The sequence below is a fragment of the Megascapheus bottae genome, chromosome 22 (assembly GCF_031878675.1).
Source record: "Megascapheus bottae isolate mThoBot1 chromosome 22, mThoBot2.hap1, whole genome shotgun sequence".
In the NCBI taxonomy this organism is placed as follows: Eukaryota; Metazoa; Chordata; class Mammalia; order Rodentia; family Geomyidae; genus Megascapheus; species Megascapheus bottae.
Genome location: NC_143530.1, coordinates 11,531,315 through 11,551,988, shown reverse-complemented (window position 1 = coordinate 11,551,988; position 20,674 = coordinate 11,531,315). Strand labels below are relative to the sequence as shown.

Sequence of the window (20,674 nt, the reverse complement as noted above, 5' to 3'; positions counted from 1 at the left end):
AGAGTCTCATGAACTTTTCTGCCCAGGCTGGCTTTGAACCATGATCCTCTGACATGAGCCACCAGTACCCAGCACTCTGGATGTTCTTGGTGGCCCTTGCTTCCTTCTCCTCTCTTCTTCTTCTTCTTCTTCTTCTTCTTCTTCTTCTTCTTCTTCTTCTTCTTCTTCTTCTCCTTCTCCTTCTCCTTCTCCTTCTCCTCCTCCTCCTCCTCTCCTCTCCTCCTCCTCCTCGCCCTCATCTCCCTCCTCTCGTGATTTCCCTGAATGGATCTCAAGGCATTTCCTTCTCAAGGATACCCAGATGCTGAGTACATACAGGCTCAGCAAGGTCCAAAGTGGGGTCATGGGGCAGCGTCTGTGGCCTGAGTCACTTCCTGACCTTTGCTTAAGAGGTGTGCAGAGTGGCCAGCTGTGTAGCAGGATGGCACCCACAGGGTGAGAAGGGCTTCTCTGCTGTCCCAGGCCTCCCTGGGCTCATCTTTGCCACACTGCAGCTTCCAGGCATCATGAGCGGGCCCCAGAGCCACGGCTCTTTCCCTTCTCGAACCTCAACCTAGAAGGAAACCAGAGCTTAGGAACAGCATTTGGTGCTGGTTCCCAGTCCAACAATCTGGCTTCCAGGACATGGGCTGAGGCCCCTCAACTTCAGAACTGGGATGCCTCACTCTGGTGACACCAACCCCAAGGGATGCAAACTGCAGCCACGCTCACCCCTCCCTTCCCTTCTCTTCCCACAGCATCCCAGGTCCTGAATGGACGATGGCGTAGGGGAGGAATGTGTCAGATACCAGGGGCAGGCTGTACTACAGGAGGGAGGCAGAGACGTGATTTGGCCTACAGACACAACCCTCTGATTAGTAATATTGCTGGCCATTTCCTTCAAGGAGCAGACTCTCAACTGAGCCTGCTCAGCCTGCTGGCTAAGGGCACCGGCCCTGGGACCCGGCCATGGTAGTGTCTTCATTCAGCCCTACCCTCCAGCTGTGTGACCTACAGCCCATGACTTAACCTCTCTGAACCTCAAATTCCTCATCTGTCAGATGGGGATAATCGTAGTACTGACTCACAGGCCTCTCACCGTGATCAGAAGAGTTACACGTGTAAACCACTTGGGATAATGGCTGGCACATGACAGACCCAAGCGTTTATTCAATAAATAGTTCCTGGATGTCTAATGGACCAGCTATTCCTTCCGTGCATTGGTATGATACAGGGTTCCGTGCCTGTTGGGGATTTCGGTGGGGTCAGTGGGCTCTGCCCCCAGCCTCTGGACCATCTCTCAGGATCACCTGATGGTGTTGGCTATGTGGGAGTGGCTGTAGCATAGGGTTTAGGGACTGCAGACCCCCAGATTTCTATAGGCCATTGACAAATGCCTTCCCATGTGAACATATTTTCTTTTCCTCTGACAGAGAACAAGAGGTCCAACAACCCCTTTCTCCCAGCCAGGGGTGATTGGGGGACAGGTCCATCTGAGACACTTGTGGCAGCAGCACCCAGTTTCAGCAAATAGCCCTGGAAATGTGAACCGTTGCAGACATGTGGTATCACAAACATTGATGCTATATCAATTTTTGGACATAAGCAGGATATTGTGGTTTTATTAAATCCTGAACGTTAGGAGTTTTAAAAGGGATTTCAGATGAGATCTGGTTGTGTGATTTTTGCCTCAGAATTGCAGGGGAAGAAGAGTGTGGGTAAAGTGAAATTGAGTGGATAAAGGTGCACAAGTTGAGGAATTGGGCTCTTGGGGGTTCATTAGAACCCCATTAGTTGTGGATTTCTCCCTACCCCCCCAATTATCTCTCAAACTCCTTGGAGCTCTTCCTAAAAAAAAAAAAATTAAGACTGGCCAGGAGTTTGGCCTAGTGGTAGCGTGCTTGCCTAGCTGCCTAGCATGCACAAAGACTCAGGTTCAATTCCTTAGTACTACATACATAGAAAAAGGCAGAAGTGGTGCTGTGGCTCAAGTGGTAGAGTGCTGGCCTTGAGAAAACCCAAGGACAGTGCTCAGACCCTGAGTTCAAGTGCCAAGAGGAAGGAAGGAAGGAAGGAAGGAAGGGAGGGAGGGAGGGAGGGAGGGAGGGAGGGAGGAAGGAAGGAAGGAAGGAAGGAAGGAAGGAAGGAAGGAAGGAAGGAGAAGGGAGAGAGAGAGGAAGAAAGAGAGAGAGAGAAGGAAAAGAAAAGGAAAGAAATGAAATCGGGCCGGGGGGCTGGGGGCCGGGCCTCTGCTCCCCTCCTGTCCCCCCAGGCCCCCCTCTCTGCAGAGACCCCCGCCGGCCGCAGGTGTCTGGAGGCGGGCGGGCCGGGCGGGCGTGGCTGCGGGCGCACCTGGGCGAGCGGGCAGGTGGGTCGGGCTGCGTCGGGGCCCCGCCCTGCGCGGGGGCGGGCACGGGGGCCGTGGGGCGCCGGGCGGCGGCGGCGCGAGGGTGACAGGGCGCAGGGAGCCCGTGGTGACGGTACCGCAGCCGCCGGCGTCGGCGGCGCAGCTCCTGCGCCCGGGATGAGCCTCATCCGCAGAAGGGGCTTCTACAAGCTGGACGTCAACAAGACGGCCTGGGAGCTGCCCAAGACCTACCTGACCCCGACGCACGTGGGCAGCGGGGCCTACGGGGCCGTGTGGTGAGACCCCGGCCGCGGGGGCACCCTCGACGGGACCCTCCCCGGGGCTGGGGCCGGGGAGGGGTGGCGGGGCGGTGCCTTAGGACTGGGTCGATTGTCCTGGCTTAATATTAAAAGGGAGCCCCAGTGCATGGGGCTGAGGTCCTGACTTCCAGCCAAGGGCGGGGAGACCCCCCCAGGGGGAAGGAACTTGCCAAATCGGGGTGATACCCCTGCCCAGATGTGGGCATGGAAGCACCCCCCGCTCTAATTCCGCCAGCCCCCGTCCCTCCGCTTCCTGTGGCGCCCCCACCTCTGGCCTGGCCACGCAGGGGTGCAGGGTGAGGTGGGGCGATCTGGGGTGGGTCCTGCCCGCTGACCTGTCTGACCCCCCCCAGCTCCGCCATCGACAAGCGGTCAGGGGAGAAGGTGGCCATCAAGAAGCTGAGCCGGCCCTTCCAGTCCGAGATCTTCGCCCGGCGGGCCTACCGCGAGCTGAGGCTGCTCAAACACATGCAGCATGAGAACGTAGGCCGGGCCTGGGGCCCCGGGGTCGGGGTCGAGGGCGGGGGCGCGGGAGGGACAGCCGGCCAGGGTGTGGCCGCGCGGGAATCCAGGAGCCAGGCGCCAAGGCGAGGGACGTGCCAGCCAGGAAATCTTACTCTCCCAATCTTGCCTTCTACGCTCATTAGTAAAATGAGGGGGTGCCAGGACCTGCCCGCCTCACTTACCTGGAAGGTGCAAAGCATTTTTTTTTTTGCCAGAATGGCAATGTAGTGTTAGGAAAGGCCCAGAGGAAGTTTGTCGTTTGCTCTGTGTCTTAAGAATCCCCAGCGGAGGCTGGGAGTTTGGCCTGTTGGTGGAGTGCTTGCCAAGCATGCACAAAGACCCAGGTTCCATTCCTCAGTACCACATACATAGGAAGGAAAGAAAAAAAAGCCAGAAGTGGTGCTGAGGCTCAAGCGGTAGAGCTCTAGCCTCGAGAAAGTCCTTGGGGTTTCTCAGCCCCCCAGGACTGGTAAAAAAAAAAAAAAGAATTCCCACTGGGTGGGAACTAGACACCCTGGCCCCTCATGTGGTTTCTACCTGGGGACAACAGTGAATACTTCCTGGTCAGTCAGAGCAGCTGGGCACTGCTAACTGCACAGTTAATAGTGTAATCCTGTAATGGACACATGCGCTAAATCCCCAGTGCTCATATCATGGATGGGGAAACTGAGGCACAGAAGGATCCTCAGTTTTGTGGTTTGTTGGTGCCAGTGGGAGGATTTGAATCTACGTATCAGGCATCATATGTTGTCAGGCACTATATATTAGACTGTTCTGTCTGATAGAAACAGCCAGAAAAACTGGTGACCCAGCTCCGGGTCCCCAAACAAAAGGGCACATATTTCAAATCATGATTTAAAAGTGTACCATGTTATGCTCCATCCTTTTCCCACAAATCCCTCCCCATGAGGCCTCTAGCCACTGTGATCTTGTTTGTGGCTGAGGACCAGCCCTGTGACCGAGGGGCAGGGGGTGGGGGGGTGGGTAGATGGAGACCCAAGGTCAAAGACAGCCTGCTGGCTAGGAAGCCCCTTTCTCCACACCCCAATTTGAAGCCTTGTGGTGTTTAAATACAATGTGGGTATGGCTTTGCCCTGTACGCTAGAATGGGAAGCAGTGAGCACCATTTTCTCCTTCGAGCCTGGCAGTTATCCACCAGTGAATAGCAAGTTCCCTAGGAACTGGTAGGGGAAGTAGTGCCTCTTTGGCCTTGCCCCCATTTTACAGGGGCCCAGCCTCCTGCTGGGAGGAAGACATGCTACAAAGGGTGGGCATCCTGTAGCCCTGGTCCCTAGAGGTGGGGGGGAGGCTGTGATGATCCAGCCTTACTGGGACTCCTTCCTGTCTCCAGGTCATCGGACTCCTGGATGTCTTCACCCCAGCCTCCTCCCTGCGCAACTTCCATGACTTGTGAGTAGGGATACACTGGATTTGCGGCTTATTTGATAGTGGAAATAAGTTGGGGAGCTTCTGTCTTCTGTGTGTGTGTGTGTGTGTGTGTGTGTGTGTGTGTGTGTGTGTGTGTATGTGTGTGTGTGTGTGTGTGTGTGTGTGTGTGAGAGAGAGAGAGAGAGAGAGAGAGAGAGAGAGAGAGAGAGAGAGAGAGAGAGAGAGAGAGAGGGAGGAAGGAGGGAGAGGGAGAGGGAGAAAAATAAGGAGGGAGGTCAGGTCGGCTGCATTCAGAGAGGACAGGCGAGCAGGTCACAGAGGGAATGGACTTGGCCAAAGCTGTCTGTGCTGCTTTGTTCCTGGCTTCAGCACCATGAGAAGACTGTCAGCCCTCAGCGTACACACCCACTACCCTGCCATTCCCTGCGGCTTGGACTCAGGGCCTGGGCACTGTCCCTGACCTTCTTTATGTCCAAGGCTAGCACTCTACCACTTGAGCCACAGCACCACTGTGGGATTTTTCTGATAATGTCAAACCCATGCATGGTAGGCAAGCACTCTACCACTAAGCCACATTCCCAGCCCCCTTAGGCCTTTCTTTCCCTAGCATGAGATTAGCTAGTCTTGGCTTTCTCTCGCTCATGAAGTGTTTGACATAAAACCAGACATTTGATCTGAGAAGTGTCACACTGTCTGGGACAGTGAGGGAATGATATGGGAGTTTGGACAATGCTGAATTCAGAGTGCAGTCAGAAGCTAGCACCAACCTTCAGATACAGATCATAGGTGGCCATGAGTCTGCAGAGATTTTGAGCCTTGTAGTGACATGATTGGGTCTGGTTTTGGAGATGTACTTGGCCAGCAGCAAGCCAGGAACAGAATGCCTTTGGGGAGGAAAGACAGCAGAGAGGCCAGGGCTTGGACCATCGACCTTGATCTACACTGGAGGAAGTGGGGTTCATTCCTGAGGCACGTGCCAATCAAATGGTGTTCTCTCTGTGGAGATGCAGTGGGAGAGTCAGGCGCTGTAGGTGGGGAGGGGGTCCTGGCTTTTGCTTGGAATACAGAGAGGAGGAAGGATAGAGCTGTGAAATCAGCAGTTGCAGATGAACATAGACTTCCAGAGAGGAAGGTGGAGCTGGAGCTGTGGATATGGACTGTGGATGATAGTTGAAGCCCAGGAACAGATTATTGTAAAACATTGACAGATGATGTTGATTCAGATATTTGTATTAGAGAGAGGAGGTAAGAGGAGGAGGAAAGAGAGCTGGGCATTGGCGGCTCATGGCTACCATTCTAGCTATGCATGAAATGAAATGAGAAGGGATCACAGTTTGAGACCAATCTTTGCAGAAAAGTCCACACGACTTTGTCTCAGTAGAAGAAGCTGGGCATGGTGGCACACACCTGCCATTCCAGCAATGAAGGGAAGCCTAAAATAGGCAGATTACAATCTAGATGTGCATCCAGACATGAAGCAAGACCCCATCTCAAAAATAACCAGTACATGAGGCTGGCGGCATAACTTAATAGTAGAGTACCTGCTTAGTAAGTGCACAGGCTTGAGTTCAAGCCCCAGTACCAGCAAAAAAAATTTTAAAAAGGATAAAGAGGTGAAAAGTGATAGCCTGATGAGAGGGTTGAAGAGACCCAGTAGAGAATTTTGAGAGTGTTGCGGTGGCTCATGCCTGTAATCCTAGCTAGTCAGATGGCTGAGATCTGAGAATCGTAGTTCAAATTCAGCCAAGCTGTGAGAATCTTATCTCCAACTAATTAGCAGAAAGCTAGAAGTAGATAGATGACTCAAGCTGTAGAGCATCCGTCTTGAGCACAAAAAGCCAAGTATAAGTTCAACATAAGGCTCTACGTAAAAAGAAAAAAATCATGGGCCGGGAGTTTGGCCTTGTGGTAGAGTGCTTGCCTAGCATGCACGAAGACCCAGGTTCGATTCCTCAGTACCACATACATAGCAAAAAGCCGGAAGTGGTGCTGAGGCTCAAGTGGTAGAGCTCTAGCCTTGAGAAATTCCAAGGACAGTGCTCAGGCCCTGAGCTCAAGCCCAGGACTGGCAAAAAAAAAAAAAAAAAAAAAAAAAAATCAGAGAATCATGAAGACAGCCTCCCATATTGCTTTTTCAACATGACTCCTTTAATAATGGGTCAGATTTTGCTGTGGACTTCACAGTTACTTCCTTGAATAAGTTACCTGATGCTAACCTTGGGCCCTGTCCCTGCTTTACAACCTCCTTCCCCACCCTTCTGGGAACCCTTGTTTCCTTCCTGGAAGCACAGACATCTTGTTTGTTGTGTGTGTGTGGGGGGCGTGGCAGAGCCTGCTTCTCTGGGGGAGGGACATTTGGGTAGAAAGAGAAGTGCTAACAGGTGTTTCCAGCGCACAGCTGTGGCTTGCTGCCCGGGGCATGGAGGAGGGCACAGAGAGGGCACCGTTAAAGAACATGACAGAGCTCCCTTTGGTTTCTCTGAGCATATGCCCATGTCAGTGTTTTCCCTCGACTCTGCCAACCATGGGGCCTGGCTGCCCACGGGAGCCTGGGATCCTGGAAGTTCTCAGGGCGGATGGGGCAGGGTTTCTGCTAGCTTCTTGCGCAGGTCATCTCAAAGGCGCCTGTTCTGACTCCCCCTCCATCAAGCTCCACCTCAGATCCAGGCTGGGGGAGGGTGGCGTTGGGGATGGTGCCAACAAGCCGCTATGCCTTGCAGCTACCTGGTGATGCCCTTCATGCAGACCGACCTGCAGAAACTCATGGGCACCGAGTTCAGCGAGGAAAAGGTCCAGTACTTGGTGTATCAGATGTTCAAAGGTCTTAAGGTAGGTAGAGGCCTGAGGGGGGCCTGGGGGATGGCAGGGGGGGGGGCTTAGCATGGAGACTACAATGCTGTGATGGGGTTGATGCGGGGGGGGGGAAGCAGAGGTAGATATTCATGGCATCTCTTCTCTCCCATGCAGTACATCCACTCCGCTGGTGTCATCCACAGGGTAAGTTCTTTCTCTGCCATGGTGCTCAAGGGCCCCAGCCCACCCCCAGGCAATCATGACAGTAGTAATTCTCAGGGCCAGCTTTGGCCCTGGAAGGTTCTGGGAACTTGTAGGAAACCACTGTGAACAAGGCGAGCTCTGGGCTGGTGTTCCAGGATCCAAGGATAGAAACATCTGGAGCTCCAACGATGCCCCATAGGACATCCAGCTCAACTCTTTGTTTTCGTCAGTTATGGGTTTGAACTCTGGACCTGGGCATCGTCCCTGAGCTCTTCAGCTCAAGGCTACCCCTTGAGCCATGCATCACTTCCAGTTTTCTAGTGGTTCATGGAGATAAGAGTCTCACAGACTTTAGGGCTTGGGCTGGCTTTGAACTGCTATCCTCAGATCCCAGCCTCCTGAGTAGCTAGGATTACAGGTGTGAGCCACTGAGCCTGGACCAACTGAACTCTTGTTTATTTTTGTGCCTGAGGCTTGAACTCAGGACCTAGGCACTGTCCCTGAGCGTTTTTGGTTCAAAGCTAGCTAGCACTTTACCATGTGAACCACAGTTCTACTTCCAGCTTTTTGATCGTTAATTGGAGATAAAGTGTCATAGACTTTCTTGCCTACACTAGCTTAGAACTGAGATCCTCAGATCCTAACCTCTTGAGTAGCTAGGATTACAGGTGTGAGCCACCAGCACTTGGCCAACTCTTATTTCACCTGTGAGGAACCAGAGCAGAGAAGGGGCAGAGGTGCTATGCAGATCTAGGTTGAGGCAGAAGCAAGAGAGGCCCCTATCTCTGCCTCTTAGCATAGCATTGGCTCTGACCTTTCTCCCAGGACCTGAAGCCAGGCAACCTGGCTGTGAATGAAGACTGTGAGCTGAAGGTGAGTGGACTGTGGGTGGGCCAGCCTGGGTGGGGTGTGTCCCCTTCTGCAGGAACCCCTTCCCTCAGCGAGGTCTGTCTCCTGTGTCCCACGAGCCATAGATCCTGGATTTTGGGCTGGCACGGCATGCGGACGCTGAGATGACAGGCTATGTGGTGACCCGCTGGTACCGGGCCCCAGAGGTGATCCTCAGCTGGATGCACTATAACCAGACCGGTCAGTGCTACGCTGCCTGGGGGAGTGGCACAGGGCTGGCCTGGGTTACTGCTTCTCTGAGACTATCCTGTCACTCTGAGTGTCTAGCTGGTCAGGTGACAGCCTCTCCTCTCTCTGCAGTGGACATCTGGTCGGTGGGCTGCATCATGGCTGAAATGCTGACAGGAAAAACTCTGTTCAAGGGAAAAGATTGTATCCTTTACCGGAAAGTGTGACAATAATATATATTCACTGTAGAATAATTATACTGGAACTTGAACGCAGGATCTGGGTGCCATCCCTGAGCTTTGTTTTTGCTCAAAGCTAGCATTCCACTGCTTGAACCACAGTTCCACATCCAACTTTTTGGTGGTTAACTGGAGATAAGGGTCTCATGGACTTTCCTGCCCAGAATCAGCTTTGAACCTTCATCCTCAGATCTCAGCCTGCAGCTAGGATTTCAGGCATGAGCCAATGGTGCCGGGCTCTATAGAGTCATTTTAATGCAGATGAATGAGCTGTTAAGAATGTGTCCCTTGTAATTTCACTCCCATGCAGGGGACCCTTACTTTGGCCCTGTGTGCACAAATGCTTGAATGTGTGTGCAAAGAGATGCTGGCTCTCCCCACTCAGTGAGGAAACAGACAGGGTGGCCAGGTGGGAGGGAGGATGGAGGAACGCATGGTGGAGCATCAGCCAGGTCCCTTCGGTGTTGATCTGGTCTGCTGGGAAGTCCTGCAGAGACCTGAGTCCCTCCTGAGATCAGGCTGTGGCTGGGTGGGCACAGAGGCTGGACAGTTTGCTCAGGCTGCGATGCACCAGTGGAGGGGAAGGTTGCACCTTAACCAGCTGCCAAGACCTGGACCAACTCAGCCAGATCCTGAAAGTGACTGGGGTGCCAGGCGCAGAGTTTGTACAGAAGCTGAATGACAAAGCGGTGGGTGATGCATAGGCCTGAGCTGGCCTGAACTGTGCTGGCCAAGGTGGGCCTCTGGGAAAGAGGAGCCAGATGGGGTCCCTCTCCTCTGGCAGGGGCTCTTGCCCTTATCCTACCTTGAACTCAGGCCAGCTTTTGGTCCAGCTTTGTCCTGGGAGCTCAGCTCTGAGGGGTTCAATGCTTTCTGTCTTCCAGGCCAAATCCTATATCCAGGCCCTGCCCCAGATCCCCAAGAAGGATTTCACGCAGCTCTTCCCTCGAGCCAGCCCCCAGGGTGAGTTTTGACACTGTGTTCCAGGGCCTCAGGGTCCATTCTTTCTGGGGGGAGAGGGGCAGGGGGAGCGGGGGTGGGGGGTGGGCTGTCCAGGACCTGCGCTTGGAGGCTCACGCTGAGCTCTTGCAGCTGTTGACCTGCTGGAGAAGATCCTGGAGCTGGACGTGGACAAGCGCCTGACAGCCTCACAGGCTCTCGCCCACCCCTTCTTCGAACCCTTTCGGGACCCTGAGGAGGAGACGGAGGCCCAGCAGCCATTCGATGATTCCTTAGAACGCGAGAAGCTCACAGTGGACCAATGGAAGCGTGAGTACCAGAGCCCGCAGCTCTGCACCGTGGCCCCCTTCTGGCTCGGGCCTGGCCTCTTCAGGCCCAGACCCCTACCCCTCCTCCCTGGGTGGATAGTCTTCCTGGGTATTTGTCCTGAGGGTGATGGGTCTCTCTGGCATTAGCACCCCATTACTTACCTTAAGCCGCCACTGTCCACAGAGCACATCTACAAGGAGGTGGTGAGCTTCAGCCCTATTGCCCGGAAGGACTCCCGCCGGCGGAGTGGCATGAAGCTGCAGTGACCCCTGCCTCACCCCTAGATGGCCCAGGCGCATGCCAGTCAGGCATTGCTCCCACCACTGTTCACTGCAGCTCTTCTTGACAAAACATCTCCCCAACGCAGGGCACATCGCCTCTGTCTGCTACAGAGCCTGGCCTAACCCAGGCAAAATCCAGTTCTTCCTGTAGGAGACAAGTCCTTTCTCTCCACAGGCTTGCGTCTGCCTGCCTGCCTGCCTATCTGGGGAATTACTGGAGGCCCTTTGCTTCCCAGCTGTGGTAGGCCTGTGAACAGCTGGGCTGAGCCAGGCCCAGGGTCTGTGGCTGTTTCCTAGGGCAGCCATGATTACATAACCATATACTGGGTGGCTTGAAACAACACACATTTATTCTCTCATACTTCTGGAGGCCGGAAGTCCAAGGCCAAGATGTCCATAGGGTGGTGCTTCTATGGAAGGTGCTTGAGAAGAATTTTTCCTTGCTCCTGATGGCTCTGGGCCAGGTATGGTAGGACATACCTGTGATCGCAGCCTTGGAAGGGTGAGGCAGAATAATCAGAAGTTCCAAGTCTAGACTGGACTAAAGAGAACCAAGTACCAGTCGTTGGACTTGGAGCCTATCCAATATATGCCATCTCCATCCCTACTAATTACAGCTCCACAGGCTATTTCAAAATTAAGTCACATTTTGAGGTTCCGGGGGACCATGAATTTGAGGAAGAGGGACATTATTCAGCTGGTTAGAGCTGGCTGAACTCAGGGTCTAAGCATTGTCCTTGGGCTTTCCTCAAGGCTAGAGCTCTACCACTTGAGCCATAGCACCACTTCGGGCTTTTTTCTATGTATGTGGTACCAAGGAATCAAACTCAGGTCTTTGTGCCTACTAGGCCAAGCTCTTGGCCCCTACTTCTGGCTTTTTCTATGTATGTGGTACTGAGGAATTGAACCCATGGCTTTTTGACAGTGTTCTCTTCCTTCCTTTGGGGAGTGTCTCCAGAGCTTCTACCTGACAGTGGCTGGAATTCTAATGTTTGCTTTGGTAGAACAAATCCTCAAGCTCAGCCCTGGGCTCTGCCCTGGGCACAGTGGGCCTTACACATCCCCATGCATGGGGGAACTGGATAGAATGCAGATTCCTGAGCCCAGGGATCCCTACTGTCCAGACTGGAGTTGAGATCCAGAAACAAGGGCCATCTACGCTGGTGCCAGCCTGCTGACCTGGAGGAGCATGGAACTGACTTCTGGACAGCTTAGTTTATCCAGGGGCCCAGTGAGAAGCCTACAGTCAGGACTGAAGGGCTCTGAAGACCTCCACTCCCCAGAAAAATGCTGAAACTCAGGCTGGTGGAACTCTTCCATGGCCAGCTAATAGTGGACGCATGGCTCTGTGCACTCCTGAAATTCCATAGCAACACAAAGAGCCAACCCTCAAGTGAACTGGGGACTTGAGGCAGAAACATTGCTAGTGTATCAGTTGTAATCCATGTACTGCACTCACAGAAGATGGGAATTTCAGGAGAAATGGGACGTTTGGGAACTCTATATTTCTAAAGAATAAAGTCTGTGACAACAACAGAATGTCTGTGGCCTTGGAGTAATGAGGCCAGATTCTAACAAGTAGGACTGTAGGAGGCAGGGCTTGAACCCAGACTCAGCTACTATGCTAGAAACCCTAACCATTCCTCTCAGTGCCCCTGCCAGGCAGACTCTATATTCATCTCCTTTCAGAAAAAGCCTCCTCGCCCTTCAAGATGGCCTTAGCCTGGCTGTCGTAGCAAGTACTGATAACCCTGGAATGGAAGAAGAGGCCAGGGTATCAGCCCTTCTCAGAGAGCAGCTGACTTCTTCCTTCTTTCCTAGGCTTGGGGAAGGGGGTAGCATTGAGTGGGTGAGGTTTGCCCTCCACAACTATTGCCCCATATGGGGGGGGAGCAGGTAGGAGAGGAAGTGAATAAACGAGGGCGGCATGCCCTATTTGAAGCAGATCCTCATGCTACTGAAGAATGGAAAATGGGGTGTCCCTGCCTGTACCTCAGAGAAATCCAAAGATTCCCAGTGTCCCTCCAGGTCACCCCTCACCGCCCCCCTCAATCAAGCTCTGCAGCCTGAGGGGGTTCATGGCTATGGGCCTCACATGAAGGGCGGAGCCTGCCCGGGACTGGACTTGGCTTCCTGAACTGCTGGTGACCTAACTGGGGCGGGTCCTGAGTGCTGGCCTTGAGTAGGTGAGGCAGGCTTTGTCTAGGCAGAAGGGTGACTCAGAGGCCTCACAGAGATAACAAAGGTGGGCTAGAAGTTGGGGACAGGTCTGTAACAGCATGGGTGCCTTCCACTCCCTCCTGCAGACGGAAGGGTGAGGGCAGAGTCAGCTGGGGCGTCCAGAGTGAGACTTGGGGGCTGAGCGTGGGGCAGCACTTGGGGTAGGCAGGTGCCAGCCCTGCAGCCTGCAGGTGGGAGGGAGACCGCCCACTTCAGCCTGGCGCTGTGAAACAGCCACTGTTTTCAGCACAGGTGACGCAGCTGCCTGCTCCTTATCTCTGGGCTTCAGAGTCCTCATCTCCAGAGGAAGCAATTCTAGCCCCTTCCTCTGTGCTGCAGTGGCCTGGGCTCCCCAAATCCTGCTTTGCCCAGAGAAGAGGACAGCAGAGGCCCACAGCCACTCATGGAGCTGAACATCCCGGTGTTAACACACAGGCTTGCTCATGGAGGAGGTCCCCAGGAAGGGGACAGCTGCTGATCTGGTGCCACACCTCCCCATGATGAAGCTCTTGCCTAACAAGAGGCCTGTGACTTACATCGCTCATCTTTTAAACATGGACAAGGGTGTGTAGCAATGTCACTGGCTTCCTACACTATTTTGATCTATGCATTTGAAAATACTATTTGGAGAAAGATGCATGATATAAAGAACAGTCAAGAGCCCCAGCTGTGGCCTGGCCCAGCATGGGGCAGCTCCTTATCTGGTGCCAAGCCACAGGGTCTCCTCTCGTCCGCCCCCCACACACATCCCACATCAGCTGGGGCTCTTGTCTGTTCTTTGCCCCCGACTCCAGGGATCCCAATGCCAGGTCCTCCCACACACGCCTGCAGAACAGATAAACAACCAGTAATGGTGAAAGAGCAGGCCTGGACACACTGCTGAAGAAAGCAAAGTAAGCTACCTTCTTCCTTCTTTGAGGTATGGACGTAAGCTTCAGGTTTACATAGACATAAAAAACAAAACCGGGGGCAGGGGAGGGAGGCATGCGAAATGACCCATCAGTCCTGGTCCAAGTATGGCCTGGTGGATCATTACAGGGGTCCTGGAGTTGAGGGGAATGCTTTTGGTGAGGCTGTATAAGGTGTTGTTTGGTGGGTGGTCTGACCTGGGGAGCTTGTACTTCCTACGTGGGTGTTCTCTCATCTTGCCACTGAGCCACCCTTCAACCCCAATTTTTTGCTAGTTACTTTTGAGATAGGGTCTTGCTTCCTGTCAGGCTTCCTAAAAGCTAGAACAGGCTCAAGCCACTGTACCTAGGTCTTCACCGAAAGAGGCCTCGTGGCCTCCTACTGTAATCCCCACAATCTGCCAGTTTCTTTCTTTTTCTTTCTTTTTCTTTTTCTTTTTTTTTTGCCAGTCCTGGGGCTTGACTCAGGGCCTGGGCACTGTCCTTGAGCTTCTTTAGCTCAAGGCTAGCACTCTATCACTTGAGCCACAGTGCCCATTCAGCTTTTTCTGTTTATGTGATACTGAGGAATTGAACCCAGAGCTTGCATGTTAGGCAAGCACTTGACCACTGAGCCACATTCCTAGTCTGGCCAGTTTCTTTTCTTGGGGGCCATTTTCTACATCCCTTCTGATACAAATGTGATCACCAGTCCTGTCCTGTCTGGATTGTACAGTGAAGGCAAAGTACCTGCCAAGAAAATGACGGAGAGCAAAGGCGGATACAAAGTACAGACAGGAATGTGAGCTTTTCTGCTTTTAGTTCATTTGTAGGCTCCAGTAAAGGGTTAGTGCTTTTCAGCAGAAGCAGTTTGAGTGCCTGCTCCACTCCACTGAGCTTTACCCTCATATTCTGGTCATATTCTTGTCATTATTCCCTAAAGAATAACAGCCTAACAAGCATTTAATCACATTTACATACCATTAGGTCTTATAAGGAATGTAGCGATGAGGCTGTGCAGAGGTTATATGCAAATTTGTCCTATTTTATACAAGGGATTTGGGCATTTGACAGTTTGGCGTAGGCAGGGTTCTGGGAACCAATCCCAGTCAGATACTCAGGATAACTGTACGATTCCTAAGGTCATGAGTTCAGACTGAAGCTGTATCTCAGAACATTTTATATGTGAAATACTACTGTTTAGTATTAGGTATCCTTTCCAAATCTTTATTGTGATGTCTTCTGGAGCCCATAAATTATTTATATTGATTTTATTTTATATTTCTAAGCAATTGAGATTTAAAATCTGTCCTACTATTACTCATTTCAAATTGTATGATGTCAGAAAACATGACATGTAGCTAAGGATTTTTTAAAGTACTTTTTTTTAAAGGAGTAGTTTCAGATTTATAGAATAATTGAGCAGAAAGTACCAAGGGTTCCCACAGTCTCTTTCCCCAGCTCACACTTCTCTCTCTTATTAATACCCTGCATTAATGTGTCATATTTGTAGTATATGAATCTATATTGATATGCTGTTATTAACTGAAGCTTGTAATTTGCATTATGATTCACTGAGTTCTACAGTTCCAAGGATTTTAACAGATCCTAATATCGTGCATCCATCAATAGAGTATCATTTAAAAAAAAATCCGTAAGCCTCCTCTGGAGGTTGAGACCTGAGATCTGAGGTTTGCAGTTCAAAGCTAGCCTGGGGAGGAAAGTCCATGAGATTCTTTACTCTGATTATGCACCCAAAAGTCAGAAGTCAAGTGGTAGAATGCTAGCCTGACTTAGGGACAGTGGCCAGGCCCTGAGCTCAAGCCCCAGGGCTGGCACGCACACTTGTATGTCACACACACACACACACACACACACACACACACACACATCTGTGCTCTACTTCATCATTGCTGCCTCACTCCGTTCCTCGTATCTCATATTGCTGATCTTCCTCACACAGGTCCTTCTCTAGCTTTACCTTTTCTGGAATGCCATAGAATTGGAAACATGTAATAGGCCAGGCACAGTGGTTCACGCCTGCAGTCCTAGCTGCTTAGGAGGCTGAGATCTGAGGATCACGGTTCAAAGCCAGCCTGGGCACTTAAAGAACCTGAGACTCTTATCTCTAATAAATCACCAGAAAATGAAAAGTAGGGCTGTGGCTCAAAGTAGAGCAGTAGCCTGGAGCTGAAGAGCTCAGGGACAGCACCCAGGCCCAGAGTTCAAGTCCCATGACCCACCAAAAAAAAAAAAAAGAATTGGAAACATGTAGTACATGAACATAGCAATAAGTTTTTAACATTCTTGCAAGTTTTTTTTGTAGCTTGATAACGCATTTATTTCCAGCACAGAATCCACTGTACAGATTCAATTTGTTTATTCACTCACCTATGAAAGACATCTTATTTCATTTCAGGGTAATTATGGAACATCAATATTTATTTTCAGGTTGTTGTTTTTTTAATTTTTGTTTGAGACTGGGTTTTAATAGGTAATCTAGCCTGGCCTGAGTGTACAGGTACAAGCTGCCACACCTGGCATTGTGCACAGGTTTATGAGGGAGCATAAAATTAGAACTGATTTGTGTAAACACCTGGGAGGGAAATAGTTCATTAAAAAAAGATGTAAATTAATTTCTTGAGCTTTCAATTCTATTTCTGTTGTACTCAGATAAATAACAGCTTATTGGGGGAATTTCCTGGCTCCACCTCCCTCTCCCTCCAAACTTCATGTTGCCTTTATGTTTTCTTTGCTGCTGAGGGTGTCTTTTACCTGCTCTATTTTGATTTGAAGGCTCTATTTTTTTCTATTTTTTATTTTTATTATTTTTTTGCCAGTCCTGGGCTTGGGCTCAGGGCCTGAGCACTGTCCCTGGATTTTCTCAAGGCTAGGGCTCTACCACTTGAGCCACAGCACCACTTCTGGCTTTTTTTTCTATGTATGTGGTACCAAGGAATCGAACTCAGGTCTTTGTGCATGCTAGGCAAGCACTCTACCACTAGGCCAAACTCCCGGCCAATTGAAGGCTCTATTTTATCTGGATATGGAGGTCCTGGAAGATCAGCCCCACCTGTGCAGAACTTTCCAGCCCCTCAGATTTTCCTGGGGAGGGCTCTGCACCTTCCTGCTATTCCAATCCTGCTATTCCAGGAGCCCAATCCTGGTGTCTGCAGCTGCTCTCAGACCACCCTTGTTTGCTTTCCAGCCATTATTTTGGTCCTTGTTGGTTGTGGGGTTTGAACTCAGGGCCTGGGCTCTGTCTCTGCTTAAGGCTGGCGCTCAACCACTTTGAGTCACAGTTCCATTTCTGGTTTTCTGGTGGTTCATTAGAGATGAGTCTCACAGACTTTCCTGCCTGGGTTGGCTTTGAAGAGGGAACCTCAGGGGCCTGGAGTTTGGCCTAGTGGTAGAGTGCTTGCCTAGCATGCACAAGGACCCGTGTTCAATTCCTTGGTACCACATACATAGAAAAAAGCAAGAAGTGGTGCTGAGTCTCAAGTGGTAGAGCTCTAGCCTTGAGAAAGTCCAAGGACAGGGCTCAGGATCTGAGTTCATGGCCCAGGACTGGCAAAAAAAAAAAAAAAAAAAAAAAAAAAAAAGAGGGAACCTCAGATCTCAGCCTCCTGAGTAGCTAGGCATGAGCTGCCAGGGCCTGGGTCCAGCCATAATTTTTTATGCTATTTTGGCATCCTTCCTTTCATAGGTCCTCTGGACCCACTGGCTTTCCTTGCATTGAGGGCTGCTGAACAGGGAGTGTTTGTTTTAGTGCCACTCCCTGGTATTGTGGTTTGTCACCTAAGAGGCTTTGTTTTCATCTACTGACTGTGCTTTTTCTTGAACATTAGAGAAAGTTCATTATGCTAATCTCAACAGATCAGACTTATGATTCCATTTACATATCATTTTTTTGTGTGTATGTGCTGGTCCTGTTGGGGTTTGAACTCAGGGACTAGGTACTGCCTCTGAGCTACAGGCTCTACCATTAGGCTAGTGTTCTACCACTTTGAGTCACAGTGCAATTTTCTGGCTTTTTGGTAGTTAATGAGAGATAAGAGTTTCAGGGCCAGGTGCAGTGGCTCACACCTGTAATTATAGCTACTCAGGAGGCTGGGATCTGAGGATTGGGGTTCAAAGCCAGCCCAGGCATGGAAGTCCATGAGACTCTTTTTTTTTTTTTTTTTTTGCCAGTCCTGGGCTTGAGCTCAGGGCCTGAGCACTGTCCTTGGACTTTCTCAAGGCTAGAGCTCTACCACTTGAGCCTCAGCACCACTTCGGGCTTTTTCCTATGTATGTGGTACCAAGGAATCGAATCCGGGTCTTCATGCATGCTAGGCAAGCACTTTAACCACTAGGCCAAACTCCCGGCCCCTCCATGAGACTCTTGTATCTAACTAACCACCAGAAAATCGGCAGTGGTATTCTGGCTCAAAGGATAGGGCAGTAGCCTTGAGCTGAAGAGCTCAGGAACAATGTCCAGGCCCAGAGTTTAAGTCCATGACAAAAAAAAGGACTTTCCTGCCCAGGTTGGCTTCCAACCCGATCAGAGTACCTAGGATTACAGGTGGGAGCCACTGATACCCATGCTGGCTGAACTCTTTTGTTTTTTCCATATGAGCCCCACCTCTACTTCTGCTTTTTTGTGTGTGGGGGGGGTGGGGTTGTCATGGGGCTTGAACTTGGCCTGGTCACTGTCCCTGAGCTAGGATTACAGGCATGAGCCACCTTCCAGGTCTTTTTTTTTTTTTTTTTTTAATGGCTAATTGGAGATAAGAGTCTCTCAGCATTTTCTCCAAGCTAGCTTTAAATTGAGATCTTTAGATCTCAGCCTCAAAGTGGCTAGGATTATAGGCATGAGCTGGCTTCAAATGGGCATGAATCAGGCTTCAAATAACAATCTTGAAATGCCTAAAATGTAGAGATGAAAAACAGATTGTTAATGCTGAGTGGACGGATGTAGAACATGGTGGAATCTGCATCTTCCATTCCATGGTATTTCCATGAAGTTGCACGTGTGATAAAAGGATGCACACAGTGCCAGTGCCCATTCCTGATGGTACTATTACTACCATGTATGTGTCACCACTGGGGGAAACTGCGTGAAGGATGCATGGAATCATTACTTCACATGGAATCGTTACTTCCTGTGAATCTATGATTATTTCAGAATTTAAATTTTTATCATTTTAATTGTTCATTTATAAGACACAATATGGTCATTTGATACGTGTAGATCAAGTTAATATTTCTTTTTCTTCTCTTTTTTCTTTGTTGTTGTTGTTGCATTCTAGCAAGCACTCTTAGCACTAGGCCAAACTCCCAGCCCCCCTCCCCGCTCTTAAGTAATCACTGTTCTACAAAGAAGAGTGAAGAATTGCCACATACAACAGGGATGCCAGTCAGACAAGATGGTTTATCATATGACTCAATTTATGTAAAAAAAAAACCCAAGTAGGCATATCTTGGGCCAGGAAGTAGATCATTAGTTGCCTACAACAGGAGGTGAGGCCAGGAAGGAGGAAGATGGGAATTATTGCTAGTGGGCATGAGGATGAGAATGATATTCTACGCCATGCTTAGGAGGCTGAGATCTGAAGATAACAGTTCACAGCCAGCCCAGGAAGGGGACTCTATGAGATTCTTATCTCTAGTTAGCCACCAGAAAACCAGAAGTGGTGGTGTGGCTCAAAGTGGTAGAGTATAAAAGAAGTAAAAGAAGTTTAGGGACAGTATCTAGGCCCTGAGTTTAAGCCTCAGAACAGGCAAAAGGAAAACAACCTTGTTTTTAAAAAATATTCATAGCAACATTAAAAGAGAAAGGTGTGGTGGTTCACACCTGGAATCCTAGCTACTCAGGAGGCTGAGATCTGAGGATCAAGGTTCAAAGCCAGCCTGGGCACAAAAGGACCTGAGACTTATCTCCAATTAACCTCTCCAGGAAATGGGGCTTGGCTCAAGGGTAAGGCAGTAGCCTTAGCTGAAGAACTCAAGGACAACCCAGGGGTAGGGTGGGAACTTTGAGCTGAAGAGATCAGGGACAGCGCCCAGGCCCAGTTCAAGCCCCATGACCCACAAAAACAAAACAAAAGAGAATAGCAATCTAAATGGTTATTTACAAGCACATGTATACAATATTATTTTTTTGCCAGTCTTGGGGCTTGAACTCAGGGCCTGAGCACTGGGATTTCTCAAGGCTAGAACACTATCACTTGAGTCACAGCACCACTTCTGGCTTTTTCTATGTTTGTGGTACCAAGGAATCAAACCTGGGTCTTCGTATATGCTAGGCAAGCACTGTACCACTAGGCCAAACTCCCCATTCCATGCATATATAAATTATGATATAACCATACCACAGCTACTTCGCAAGAGTGAAAAAGTCATCAACTACTTATAAGTGCCAAAAATGAATAAACCCTGTCATTATATCCAGTGAAATAAACTGGACAAAACAATGTATTCTGTACAACCCTACTTATAGAACATTGGTGTGTTACTTTTGTATAACTGTGACCAGAGCACCTGAGGGAAAACTGAAGGAAGGAAATATTGATTTAGCAGGGTTGAGGCCTTGGCTGTGTGGCACCGCCCACTTGGGCATGGTGGCGGGATGAGTGGCAGGGGAGGTTCAACATTACATGGCAGACAGAAAGCTGGAAAAATGGAGAGGGGGTGGGAATAAGATCCTCCACCAATTAGGTTTGACCTCCTCAAGTTTCTAGAACCTCCAAAAATAGCACAACTAGCTAAGAGGCAAGTGATTAACACATTAACCTAGGAGAACACGGCATATTTAATCCATGAGCAGGGAGGAAGTGGAGTAAAAGAAAGGAGCAAACTTTTGGGAGTGATTGATAGGTTCTTGTCTTGATGATGGTGATGTCAAAACATAGATTATGGGATAGGAATGTGGTATAGTGGTAGAGTGCTTACCTAGCATGATTGAAACCCTGACTTTGATTCCTCAGCACCACATAAACAGAAAAAGTCAGAAGTGATGCTGTGGCTCAAATGACAGAGTGCCAGAGAAGCTTAGGGACAATGGCTAAGCCCTGAGTTCAACTCTCAGGACTGGTTAAACAAAAATAATAAAATAAATAAGTTATTTATTTTTGTGCCAGTCCTAGGTACTGAATACAGTGCCTGCGCTCTGTCCCTGAGCTTC

At 50.2% G+C, this 20,674-nt stretch overlaps 1 protein-coding gene across 1 annotated transcript; it reads left to right on the top strand.

The window, feature by feature from the left end:
* The first annotated feature begins 2,450 nt into the window (after positions 1 to 2,450).
* Positions 2,451 to 11,928, top strand: Mapk13 (mitogen-activated protein kinase 13). Its single transcript, XM_090355796.1, has 12 exons — positions 2,451 to 2,622; positions 3,000 to 3,129; positions 4,502 to 4,560; positions 7,260 to 7,368; positions 7,507 to 7,536; positions 8,362 to 8,409; positions 8,511 to 8,625; positions 8,746 to 8,817; positions 9,462 to 9,541; positions 9,737 to 9,815; positions 9,945 to 10,121; positions 10,305 to 11,928. The coding sequence occupies exons 1-12, from the start codon at positions 2,504 to 2,506 to the stop codon at positions 10,385 to 10,387; spliced, it is 1,101 nt and encodes a 366-aa protein (XP_090211922.1). The 5' UTR covers positions 2,451 to 2,503; the 3' UTR covers positions 10,388 to 11,928.
* The last annotated feature ends 8,746 nt before the right edge of the window (positions 11,929 to 20,674 follow it).

Coding starts and splice junctions, on each gene's coding strand:
- Mapk13 (XM_090355796.1), top strand. CDS start 2,504: ATGAGCCTCATCCGCAGAAGGGGCTTCTACAAGCTGGACGTCAACAAG. Junction 7,537..8,361: donor CCGCTGGTGTCATCCACAGG/GTAAGTTCTTTC, acceptor CCTTTCTCCCAG/GACCTGAAGCCAGGCAACCT. Junction 8,626..8,745: donor GATGCACTATAACCAGACCG/GTCAGTGCTACG, acceptor CTCTCTCTGCAG/TGGACATCTGGTCGGTGGGC.